We start from the raw sequence: 13,732 nt of genomic DNA on the forward strand, positions 1-13,732 counted from the left end.
GAGGAAAACTGCTTCCAAAACTGTTTGCAACGCTACACAATAGTGGATCTTTACTAAGACCAGATGCTACTGAGAACTGGCAGCCCATCCATTGCAAACAAGACAGAAGCACCTCTGAGGATGCCACTGTGACTGTGACAAATAAAAGAGCACATGAGAATTAGAAAGCCACAAGAAAGCACTTTACTTCTCTAGGCTTTAGTTTTCTCAGAAGCCAAAATGAAAAGATTTTAACTAAATGATCTTGAAGGTCTCATCCAGTACCAATATTCCACAGATCACAACCTATGAAAACACTATTCTGTTCTATGGGCAGCTGACCATTACATAGAATAAAATAAATCAGAGGCACTGTTAATATTATTACATATCAACATCCTCCTCTATCAATGAAGTGGGTAAAAAGCAATATCCTAAACCACTATTGTTGAAAATACACTTTTCATCAATAACAGCAGCCACAGTTGCACTGCTCTACAGTCACCTGGTTTCATGCACACCTCTGATCTCAGTTGATATCAAGAGCTCCGGGAGGGAAAAGTACAATGATATGCCTTTATATCATTTCTAAAATCAGTCTATTTCTTTAGATAGTCACACAGCATTCTAGGTCAATGATTCAATTTTAAGGAGTTTATATGCATAGGTTAATGCAGGCAAGTACAATGCAATGCATTTAGGGTTATTCAAAACTTTCTGCATAAAATAAAGCACCATAAGTAACATCCCAGATGAGATCCTGGAAGAGAAAAAGGACATTAGGGAAGAACTAATGAAATCCAAAAAAGTATGGAGTTTAGGTAATAACTATATATCAATATTGGTTCATTAATTGTGACAAAGGTACCATAGTAATGTAAGATGTTAGTTAACATTAGGGAAAACTGGGTACAGGTACAAGGTAACTTTTGGGGTTTCTTTTTTTTCCTGCAATATTCCTATAAATCTAAAACTACTCTAAAATTTAAGGTTTATTAAAAGTAAAACAAAGGACTGTGAGTTCTGAAAACGAAACAGAAATACTTTGTGCAGTTTTCACTGAAAGTGTTACACCCAAATAACATGTTAAGAAGAGAAAAAAGAAGACTAATAATCACTGACTACCTACTAATTGACAGTTAATGTGCTTTACATACAGGAATTACCCTTAAGAGGTGTGATGAAATCAAACTATTACACTTAAAGATACTATCTCTGAATCTAAAATAATGTGTGCAATTCTAACAATTCTAAACCTCAGAAAAGCTAACAGGACTACAAAATATTCACAAGATAAGTAAAATAATTGGCTCAAGAGACAACTACATCAGGAGAGCTAAAGAAAAATATGTTCCATGCTGCATTAGTTAGTACTGATGCTATATTGGGCTTTTCCCACACAAAACAGACATAGGCACATAATTTTCAGTCATATGGATTCTAGAGCCAGACAGCGTAGGTTTGGATTTGGCAAGTTGCTAAAACGTTGTATGAATCAGTTTCTGACACCATTTGGAAAACGAGATAATAACAGTGCCTTCTTCACAGGGCTGACAGGATTAAACAAGTTACTACACGTAAAGTGCTTGGTTAGTACCTGCACATAACAGGTGCTATCTATGTGTTAGCTATGAATACGAATAAAAGGCAAAATTCAAGCCTTCTGGCCTTCATGAAAGACACAGGAAAAAAAAATGATTAAAAAACCAATTATAGAAGACTTGTTTTGCAGTATAAGGAGATATGATCAAAATTATGAATGTTTTTAAACCTGAACACTGACTTATATTCCAAATTCCAAAACTGTATTCAACTATTGGACTGAAATGACATAACTCACAACAAATAAACATATTTTATACAGTAAATAATAAATATGAGGAGCTCACTATTCCAAGAAGTGAGAGTGACAGAAAATATAAAAAGATTCAAAAGGGACAAATGTTCAAATGGCATAGCTATAAACAGCCATGGCTAAAAAACCAGCTTTTATCAAACCATTAAAGTCACTACCCAACAGAACAACCATGACCTCTCACACCAAGAACACAAGAGCAGAATATTGGGTGGTAGGGACCCAGGATATCTGAGGGAATTAAACTATGTAAAATAAATATTATTTATGACTGACTCCACTTAGCTATCAATCAATCATTTAATGATTCAGTCTGTGTATTTCCCAGAACCGTTATTTCCCCTTCATCTCCTTCTACCTGTCCTTTATTTCACCACCTAAATCGGCAAACTTAGAAAAGCAGAGAGAAAATGTGGAATTCTAAAACTGGCTTGCTGTTAATGGCACTTATAAAATAGCTTGTGAAGAACTATATTAAGAACGGCTAAAATAAAATTGTTTCCTTATCTGCCACTTCCTACTGTCTACATACTCCATTTATCACAGATGGGTAAGAATTTGGCTATAGAATACAAAATCTGAAATTAAACAAAATTTGGGGGAAAAAAACCATCTCATGTGTAAAATATGACACAATACTTTCCCAATGGCTAAGTTCCTGAGGCTAACTGCTTTAACAAAAGGCATTTTATTATATTAGCATCACTGGAAGGGTTCTTTTACAAAGTTCGTCCAGCATGAGTCACAGAGACTGACATGTGCAAAGGCAGAGACTGCCCTCAGCCTTGGGGAATGCTGGGCAAGGACCCAGGCAGACCCATGCCGGTGGCTCCAGCCAGAGCATTCCTTTTCCCTAACAAGCTAGTCATATATTATTATTTTCTATGGCTGCCAAGAGTGAAAAGGGTTTTGAAACCTACTAATAGTGGAAACAAATGAATAGGAATGGGCTTTTCAAGACTCCACTTACTTTATTTGGGGAAAAAAATAACTTAAAATACGTCTACCATAACTTCTTCTGCTAACTGAAAGGATTGCTCAGGGTACAAATACAAACCCTTATTAAAAGATACCCCCAAAATCTCAAAATGTAAATAAAACTTAAGCCTTTCTATTAATGGATGTTTTTCTATTTACAATTAAAATTCTGCCTGGAATAAAATTAAAATGTTATTTTTCCTATTGCTTTAATAAGCAAAAACTACAAACTTTTTATAAATTAACTATCAATAATTTTAAAACTATTAAGATGTTTAGAATTTTAACTCCCACAATTAAAATCTTACTTATTTCCTTCTATATATCAACCTATTGATTTTTAAAGTATTTGATAACTGTCTTAAAGCTTTTCCACTAAATGTATCCAATTATAAGTTATATTTTCTTACCCACTAGCCTCTGGAGGAAATCTGACAGTAACCTTTCCCATCTCAGCACCTGGAAGCTCAACAAATTTCCCAACATCTTGCTTTTTCTCAGGTACCTGAAAAGCAGAACAACAACAACAACAAAAATAGTTACACGGTTAAATGCTTAAAAAATAAATTCATTCAACAAATACTTACTCAGTACCCACTATGCACCAAGCATGGTTATGAGAAAAAACTGGCTAGAATACTGTCCCTGCACTTGAAGATTCAAAATCAGCTGAAGTTAACCAACAGCATTTAGGGTCATCAGGAAAATGCTTAAAAGGAGGCAAGAACCAAGCTGCACCTTGAAAAATAAATGCAAATGTATCAGATGGAGAGTATACAAGGGCAGTCATTCTAAGAAAAGGAATAACAGCACAGGTAAGACTCAAAGTCAGGGAAGAGCAGTGCAATGTTAGGAATGCATGTTGAGTGGGTAGGCAAGACGCTGACAGTCGATTAAGTCCAAAACATGAAGGCCTTTATAAGGTTGACTTTTATGTTTCTGGCAATGGGGAATCCTCAGGGGTATGGAATTACTTATCTGTATTTTCTAAAACTATACCCAGTACAGTGCAAAGTCTCAACGAGAAAAAAGAAGAGACCAAAAAAAAAAAGGAAGTTCAGTGATGAGATTATGGTCTTAAAACAAACTGGGGGTAATGAGGTCTCAATAAAAATCAACAGCAGTGGAGAGAGAAAACAAATCTATAGATACAAGAAATAATAATGGAACTTGTTGACCAGTTAGAGGTGAAAGTGGTGAATACTTTCTCAGAACAACTGAGGTGACTGTGGTGTCTTTACCCAAGCAGACAACAGTTTTCAAATTGTACTGCATCGGAGTAAAATTTGTAATATGTAAATATGTAAACATATTCTCTGTAATATGTAAACAGATCAAAGTAGAGCGACGCTAACTGGGGGGAAGGCCTTTTTCTACTGTACTCAGTGTCACATCTTCCTACAGAATCAACAAAAAGGCTCTACAGAACCCCAGGACTCAAAGGTCACAATGGTTCAAAACCCAGAGAATAGAAAATCTGGGAGGAAGAAAAGATGGTATAGTTATAAAATAATTTTAGTTACTTGGACTTTGGATTTCCTAAGGGACGCACACTAGATGATCATAATCATCTAGAAATATAATTATGAAGATTAAGGCTTAACGTAGGCAAGCAGTTAAAGGCAAGCCAAGACTCAACAATGACAAATTCTTCCAAGAAGATCCTTTTTAATTGATCAGGGAAAAAAAAAACCAACCAAACTATGAACATAATTTTCTTTTCAGATCTAAGATCTCAGGCAGACAAGATGTGAGCATTAAAAAAAATTTTAAAGGCTTACCACTTTAGCTTTGGTTGTTGAAACATTCCACTTGGTACCTACTGACTGGAAGGCCTGCTGGGCTTCAAGAAAACCAAACCAGCGTTTTACATGAACTGGAGCTTTGTTCTGTTCCAACTGTTCCTGCCATGCAGCATTTCCTATTAGCAAACATAATTTTAAAACCATTCAACATATCTGCAAATTCAAAAGCAAAGTTCCAGTTGTGGTTAATTTAAGTAAATGAGATGGCTTAAAGCTGTGCTTCTATAATGCAATTTTAAAAATCTGGGTACACATGGAAGTGATTTCTAATACTTCAACATATTTTAAGAATTCACAAAAATTAATTTAAAGTATTTTTTCATTTCAGTTCACTAGAGTGAATCCTAAATCCTGCCCTCACCACTGCCACACACCCACTACAAGGCCAATGCTACATTTCATAATTGAGGAAAAGCTTTAAGTGGATCCACTAGAGAACAAAATAAAAATCAAGATCAAGAAGTAGCTCTTTTCTTCAGTTGTAATATCAAAAACGGTACTGAAGGAAAGTTTACGTAATTCTTTAGCATCACAAAGCTACCTCCATAAGATATTATCTTCCTTTTATGAACATTAACTCAAAAATCAAAAGACCAAAATGTCATAAACCTACAGATGAAAAGTTCTAGCTAGGAAAGTCCTTCATTTTACATTGGTTATTATTATAACAATTTAATTTAATTTGGAGAAAAGGTTAAGCCACAAAAAAAAGTACAGAGAGGGAGTTCTCTGGTTGCCCAGTGGTTAGGACTCCATGTTTTCACGGCCGAGGGCGCAGGTTCAGTATCCCTGGTCAGGGAACTAAGATCCTGCAAGCCGCGGGGCGTGGCCCAAAAAAAAGGTACAGAGTATATTAAAGAAATTTTAAAAACGCTCACATAACCCAGATTTAAAGAATGATAAAACATTTTGGCATATTTGCTGCAGGGTTTTTTTGTTTTTTAAATAAACTAACAAAATTCAAGCCCCCTTTGTGTCTCTCATCAGTCCCATATTCTGACTACTCATAGAAGATGGAAAAAGTGACCTCCCAGAGAAACAACTCCAGCTCACCTCGCCCCCCACACACATACTGAACAACCAGAAACAACAGTAACTGGAGTTAAGTAATGGCTGAGACAGGAAAGGTGCTGACATAAATGGGATGAGGAACAAGGCCAGCTCCAAAGGCAAGAGAGGAGCTGCAGCGGCAAGATGGGGCCAACCTCCAGGGACAGCAGAGGATGGGGAATTCCTGTAACCGGAGAGGAATAAAATTGCCAGGGAGGTCGTTCCTTTGTGAGAAAGTCCTAAGTGACTGCCATGAGGTAGATAGATGCTCATATACGTAGAAACATATGTACCTCTTATCCAGCAAAATATTAAATAATTAAAATAGGAATTCTTCAAGAAGAATTACTGATACCTTTTAGGGTGGCCCAAACACATAAATCTGCTAAGCTCAAGGAGTTTCCAACTAAGTATGTTCTCAGAGATAGGCAGTGACTGAGTTCGTTGATTGCAGAAGTAAACAAATCACATGAAGACAATTTTGTAGCACTGAACTCCAACCAGTGATCAATCTGTGAAAAGAAATGCATCCCAGGGTTTAGAGTTAAACAAACAAGCAAACAAACAACCTCAGTTAGAACCATGCCTGTCTCATCTCAATTACAGAATTTACCATTACGTGGATTTAACTGTAATTGCCTGGGATCTAAACTGGCACTTAAACACATATGGTTATTTTTCTCTGTTTTCTTTTTTTTTTTTTGCAGGGGTATGAAGAGGCACTTCAGGGAAGAAAAAGGAAAATATGAGAACTGGAAGCAGGAAGGAATAATGAGCCTGACCGAATGCAACAGACAGTACCCAGCCAAACAGATTCATCCACTTGCGGAATTTAAAAGTAAATACTTGGAAACTATTCTTTGTATTCTGAATTCTCTAAGATTTAGGAAAGTTAGAGCTGAATACAAACAGGGAAAAAAAAGGCATCTAAAGTGCCGTATTGAAAGTTAATCTACTACTGCTATAGTTAATAAGGTATATACTTAAAAAGGAAAATGTGTGTGACCCTGGGCCCTTGTAACTTTTCAAGAACTGCTGCCTCATCTGCCAGGTAAGAAAGCTGCATAAGAGCATAAGATGACCTTTGCAGTCACATCCAGCTATGAAATTCTAGGAATCCAGGAAGAGGAAGACAGCACTAAATGACCCAACAGCTGGTATGGGTTTGAAAGTGCAAACTTAGGAGCTAAGACTTTTTTTCTGAAAATAAAAACAGATGAGAATTCCTTAACTTGGTCTCTGATTAACACTCTGTTAATATCCTTAAATAGAGTAATAGTCCATAAGCCAACAATAAAATGAAGTTCGCAAAAAAGCCAAAGCCTAAAACAAAACAAAATAAAACACACCCAAGGAAACGTTCATTCCTTACCTCAGTATGTTCCAACAGGTTAGAGCCATACAGCCCAGCTGTAGTTGCAATTCTAGCCAAGTAGCGAAGTATGGAATTTATATCCGTGAATACCACATTTCTAGAATATATAAGTATGAGATAAAATATTACTGTGGCTCTAGCAAATCAGTAGTCATGAGACTTATGAAAAATGTAAAAATAGAAATCTTATAAAAGATACAAATATATGCCATGTATTTTCTAGTATAGTAAAAAAACATAGATCTAATTTGTTCTTTACTCTGTTCTATCAAATTCTAATTTGTTTTGAGATGTTCAGCTAAATCCAATAATTCACTTCAGAGTAGACTATCTATATGATGTTTTATCTTTCTAAAACTATTGGTTTCTACATGTCTATTCAGTGGTGAAAACAGGAAAATTGGGATATCGAGAATAAAGTGATTTAAAATAAATCAAGGCAAAGAAGCCAAGGATATACCATCATAAAGAAGCTGGTTTTATCAACTTGCAGGTAAACATGGTAGATCAAACCTCATCAAAACTGATCCCATAAGGAAAAAGAGACTAAGGAGAAGAGACAATAGCAGTAAAATTTCAGAAGCTAGAAAGCAGATGGAGTTAATAGGCCTAAAAAACTGAATCTTAACTGGACAGTGGACAAAGCTGAAAACCAAGCCAATTTAAATTTTAGAATCCTCTAAAGACTTACGAATCAATGAAACCAGGTATCCTTGGAAGTGAGAGTGAATTGGGACTAAAATAAGGAGGCTTGGTTGAAAGTCTACTTAAAAATCAGTCAGAAACACAGATAGCTCCAAACCCTATGCTGCAGAGCTTGGCTACTCCCCTTACCCAATCCTGGCAAAAACCGGAGCCTTATTCTCTAAAGACTAAAACAGAGGGTCTCTCAAATGGGGGAAATCTGGCACAGGTGCAAGTTGGGCTATAGAGGTAACAAAGAGAATAAAAGAATACACGTATACTGGATGCTGAGATCCTCAGCTTTCTTCCGACCCTCGGCTCCCAAAATATTCTGGCACCAGCTCTCCTTCACCTTCCGAACAGGAGACTGAAAGTCATCTCTGGATAGATAATCTGATCCACCCAGGAAGAAAAGAACCAAGGATGCTAACACCAGAAGTTCCTTCAAATGAGCAGCTCAGTCACATCGCCCCAGAGTAAAGCTCAGAACTGACAGGCTCACCTTGGAGTTCAGAACTTGTAAATAGCTTTACTCTCCCAGTCAACATCTAAGAAAACCATAGGAAGTTACCAAATATCTGAAGAAAGCCTTTAACTTAAAAGATAGCAACCAAAACAAACACACAGATGTAAACTGAACAAATCAAGGAATAGAAAACTTTAAAAGTAAGTGAATAAATTTCCTCTGAGCAATTAAAAAATATAGTGCAGGGCTTCCCTAGTGGCGGAGTGGTTGAGAGTCCGCCTGCCGATGTAGGGGACACGGGTTCGTGCCCCGGTCCGGGAAGATCCCAAATGCCGCGGAGCGGCTAGGCCCGTGAGCCATGGCCGCTGAGCCTGCACGTCTGGAGCCTATGCTTCGCAACGGGAGAGGCCACAACAGTGAGAGGCCCGCGTACCGCAAAAAAGAAAAAACAAAACAAAACACAGTGCAATCGTAAAATAAGAACAGGATACTATATCTAGATAATAAATAACAGAAAGCTCAGATACAAAAAAGGTAACAGCAAAAACAAAAACTCAATAGAAAAACAGAATAAAAAAAGTTGAAGAACTCTCCAGAAAGTGAGGAAAAATGAAAAAAAAAAGGAGAGTGAAGGTGACACTTTAAGAAAATAAGAGGACAAATCCCAGCACCCACATAAAGAACAGTAAATGGAAAGTGATCACAGAAAATATTTTCTTATTCCCCAAAAGAGGATTTCTAAGTTTCCACATTAAAGGGAGCAATCAAGCACCCAGAAGAACAGATGAAAAATAGATCCAGACTAAAGCATATTATTGTGAAATTTCTAAATACTGAATCCTAAGGGAAGATGTCCGCAAACTTCCTGAAGTCACACAGAAAAGATAGGAATCAGAAAGGCTTCAGAAGAGAACAAAGCAAACAACAATAATTCCACGGAAAAGTAAAAATTGTACATGAAGAGCAATCATACATACGTTGTATACGTTGCATACATTGCCCTTCCCCAATACAAGTCTTTCTGTCAGTTTATTATAGACCATTTAAACCATTTCAGAATTCTGCATCCTGCTTGAGAATACCCTTGAAACCCTCTTTCAATGTGGTCCAAATCCCACCATCTGGCAAAATATTCTTCAAAGGACCTGAAACCATGTTGTGTTTATTCCTTAGTTTCGTTAAACAAGAGAATGTTTCCCTTCCCAGTTCTTTTAAATTCTTTTCAGTGGGTTCCAAAAGAAAGAGATAAGTCCGAGGGCACGCAATCTTCCCTATATCCTGGGATGCAAATAATCCATCTTAATCAAGAACATAAAGTATATGCTCATTACAGAAAATTTTGAAGACACAGAGAAGCAAAAAGAAAAAAACAACCCCACAATTCCAAAACTCAGAAAGAAATAATATTAAAAGTGCTGTATACTTCTCATTTTTTTCTTTGTAGATATGTAATTTTACATTTATGTCTTGCTTTTTTACTAACATTAGATTATGAACATATCCACCATTAAAAATTCTTCATAAGCCTTTTTTTCACAGATGCCTAATATTCTATGCTGTGGACTTACCAAATTTATTTCCTATTATTACTGATTTTAAAAACTTCCAATTTTCCACCAGAATACATTACAACAGAATTAAAAACCCATATATATAAATCCTTCTGTACATCTCTAGTTTCTTTCTGACAAGTTAGATATATGATCAGATAGTGTGCTGACAGATATGTCTCTGGATATAGTTCTTTTAGAATGAGGAAGAAAGTGTATTTCTTTTTAGGGACCGTTTACCAGTTAGCAAGTGAAACAAGCATAACATTTAATCCTAAATATTTTAAAAATGCTGTTCAGTACTGAAAACCAGATATAAAAGCACTTACTCAGATACATGAAGAATATTCTCTTTCCCTTCTTCAACAGAAATGCTGACGTTGTCTTTCACATGTTCTACTGCCAACAAAGCTCCTAAAAATGAGATGAAAAGATTTCTCTTTATAAACAATGTGCTATTTAAAACCTGAATCATAAAGCAATGAGAATGAGTCAACAAACCAGTATTAAGACCTGCAAGGAGTAAACATTTTTCCCTAGAGTCTGTAGACGCAAAGTATGGCCTTCTGGTCTTGGAGAAGTAACAAACCAGAAACCATTCCCTGGCATAATCCAACTGCTTTTGAATATACTCAGTGTCCAGTTAGGGACACTGAAATTAATCTTCCCCTCTCTCGGGAGAAAAGAAGAAATTAGAATAGTTCCTTGTATAAAAGCTATTGTTGATAGTATTAGAGTGATTACTATGTGGTGGGGACTGTGCTAAATGCCTTACATTCATTATCATTTTTAATCTCTGTAGTAACCTTAAGAGGTAGGCACCTTTATCTCTGTTTTATAGAAGAGAAAACTGAGGCTTGGAAGGGTTAAATAACTAGCCCAAAGTCCTTGATTAATATGTGGCAGTCAGGATTTGAACGCAGGTCTATGGCAGTCCAGAACTCATATTCTAAAACAGTGATACGTGCCTCTCAACACATCATAAAGTTTACTAAATATTCATTAATCCGTTGTCCTTAATTTATCTAAGATGGACAACTGGTAACCAGATACTGGTTTCTAAATACCACGCTCCACTGGAGACAGGGCTGTGGTAGGGAAGGTACAAGATAAACCTGGAAAATTTCACTGTGCTAGAAAGCAAGAAGTACTCAAAGAATGATAAGAGATATGCCAAAAGGACACAGAGGTCAACCTGGAGGGGCTCCCACTGGCAAATAGAGCCAATTTAACCACTAAAGTAAATAATCTAAGTTTTAGAATACCGACACCAAAGAATCCTATACAGCAAATTTTGAAACTGAATTCCTATTACAGGCAACAAGATAGATGAATCTCAAAGAACTATCCTATGTACAAAACAATAGTTTCATATGACTCAATGTATATGAAGTTCTAGGAAAAGCAGAAAAAAATAGTGACAGAAAGCAGATCAGTGACTATCAAGGGCCAGAGATGGGGGAAGGGAACTGACTGCAAAGGGGCATGAGGGAACTTTCTGAAGTGAGGGAAGTATTTTATTTCATTATTTTGGTGGTTACACACTGTACACATCTGTCAATCAATTTACAACTTAAAACTGGCAAACTTTATTATATGCAACTTGTAACTCAATAAAACTAATTTTAAAAATTTTAACTTTTTTTTTTTTTTTTTTTTTTTTTTTTTTGCAGTACGTGGGCCTCTCACTGTTGTGGCCTCTCCCGTTGCGGAGAAAAATTTTAACTTTAAAAACAGAAAATGAAAAATAATTCGGAGTATAACCTATTAAGTATATTTTGCTATGAATTTTTTTTAAACGAGAAAAAGATCTTCTCACAAAAAAATGCCAACTAATACATGTGGAAAGAACGGCAGAATGGAAGGTCACCATCCGGCATCATCTTAATCATAATCAAGTTGGGCAGGAAGCACCAACGGATGCTGAATCCAGTGGGTAAAGGTTTGATGGGGACTGAAATGTTTACATGGTACCAGAGCATCTCCACACAAAATGCCCGTTAACTGCAAAACGGAAAACTCTGCAGTGGGGAAAGCTGTCAGACACCATCTTAAGTACTCAAGATTAGATCATCAGTAATGGGAAAAATTCAGGTACCAATTATTGGGCTGCAATGAAGAACAACGAATTGTTTCTATGCTATTTCTGCCAAAGATCTGTAGCCTGAATCTAGTCATGAGGGACCATGAAACACCTGATCAGGGGACATTCTTTAAGTAAGCGGCCTGTAATCTCCAGAGAGGTTAAACCTATGAAAGACTAAAAAAACCATCCCAGATTGAAAGAAACTGGGGAGACGTGATGAGTAGGTGCAAGGTATGATCCTAGATTTTGATCCTTGCACTACGAAGATGGATGAATTGTATCAATGTGTATTTCCTGATTTTAATGGTCCTGTGAAGTCATATAGTTTTCTTACTTAAGAGAGATGTATACTGGAGTATTCTGGGGTGTTGAAGCATCATTACCTGCAGTATGCTCTCCAAAGGCACTGGAGAAAAAATGTTCTTTGTTCTATTCTTATACCTTTTTAAGTGTGAACTTATTTTAACATTAAAAAAAATGGTGAATGCATGTAAAATAAGGGAAATTCTCACAATGCAATCTGTTTTTCTGAATGTTTCATCTAATTATATTGATTATTTAAAAACAGAATGTATTTGAATTAAATAATTGGGAACAATTAAATCAAAAACAAAAAAAGGAGGGAGAGAAGCAAACAGAAACATATATTCTATAATTGGACTATAGTTCATAATGACAACAAATTTCTTTAAGACCCACTTCCAGTATACTGGCAGATGTGATTCTCAGTATTCACTAAGGAAACAGATCTATCATATTCAGGGTGATTTTCTAAATTACATCAGTAAAAACGACAGCTATTTATTGAGTATCTACAGTGTGTCAGGAACTTGACCTGCAGTCTCATTTGATTCTGGCAAGCAACTGTATGTGGGAGATATTATTCCATGTTTCCCAAACAAGGAAACAGTGGGAGATGCCAAAAAAGGAATTGCCAAGGTTCCACAACTAGTAAGTGGCAGTCAGGATGGACCTGCTCTCCAAGAAGCAAGTGTCGTTGCCCTTAACCATGAGGTCACACTGTTTAGTGCTTTCCAACTGCAGAATCAAACCCAGTTCTTTCAGAGTTCAGTGATTTGTGTGAGGTTAGCCCATAATTACTTGAACCAATATGCTAAAAGATATTTTTTAAAGTATTTTAAATGGCTATTAAATTGTGTTTTTTGTTCCAACAGACACTAAACACCCTGTCATGAGAATGTACTGAGTAATCATCAGCCCTATGTGGGCAACTGTATCTAAAAGTCTAGGCCTCTCAAACATTAGAAAAGTACTTGCATGCATATGTTAAGAAATGCATTAGCAAATATGAGCTCAATAAACTGACTATTTTGTGTAATTTCTGAAAGCAATAGAAAAAAACAGCAGAAAGTCTAAGCTATCTATCCACAGTAACCTTGGCCACGTTGAAAATGCAATTCCAGATCGAATTTAAGATGTATCAGGAAGATGACAAGTCCGACCTTTTTTCTGACGTTTACTACCTTCATCGGATGTGTAGTAAACCAACCCCATCAGTCCGCAGTGTACTTGGGTGTTCCAGCAATCACCCTTCAACCTTTAATTAATATAAATGCAACCTCGGTTAAAATTTTAAATGCTTCTACGACCATCTTCCTCGTTCCCTTTGAACCCAATGAAACGTAAAGAAAAGTTAAGTCAAGGGGGTTGAAGATCTTTTCTGAGGACGAAGGAAGGGAGGTAAAGATAAGTGGATTTAGGGGAAAACGCTAAAAGAGGGGGAGCGAAGTAATGGGATTTCAAGTTTTAAAAATGTTATTTCTACGTCCGGTGCTCGGTCTCCAGTAGACATCATTTCTAAAAGGGAGAGGAGAGTAAGCTGGGAGTCATCCCTCCGGGAGAGAAGGTCCAAAGCTGAGCCTCGGGTGGCCCTGCCCCGGCTC

The 13,732-nt window shown here is 36.6% G+C and overlaps 1 protein-coding gene across 1 annotated transcript in view; it reads right to left on the minus strand.

Annotated features, from left to right (window-relative positions):
• The window catches only part of EPRS1 (glutamyl-prolyl-tRNA synthetase 1), a 68,671-nt gene that overhangs the window by 54,536 nt on the left and 403 nt on the right, over positions 1-13,732 (minus strand). The window contains exons 2-6 of the mRNA XM_060127178.1: positions 10,072-10,156; positions 7,040-7,139; positions 6,023-6,179; positions 4,594-4,733; positions 3,223-3,317 (exon numbers count right to left, since the gene is read on the minus strand). Coding sequence (XP_059983161.1) covers positions 3,223-3,317; positions 4,594-4,733; positions 6,023-6,179; positions 7,040-7,139; positions 10,072-10,156 — 577 coding nt within the window. The remainder of the gene's footprint in view (positions 1-3,222; positions 3,318-4,593; positions 4,734-6,022; positions 6,180-7,039; positions 7,140-10,071; positions 10,157-13,732) is intronic.

This window comes from Lagenorhynchus albirostris, chromosome 2 (assembly GCF_949774975.1).
Source record: "Lagenorhynchus albirostris chromosome 2, mLagAlb1.1, whole genome shotgun sequence".
NCBI classification, from domain to species: Eukaryota; Metazoa; Chordata; class Mammalia; order Artiodactyla; family Delphinidae; genus Lagenorhynchus; species Lagenorhynchus albirostris.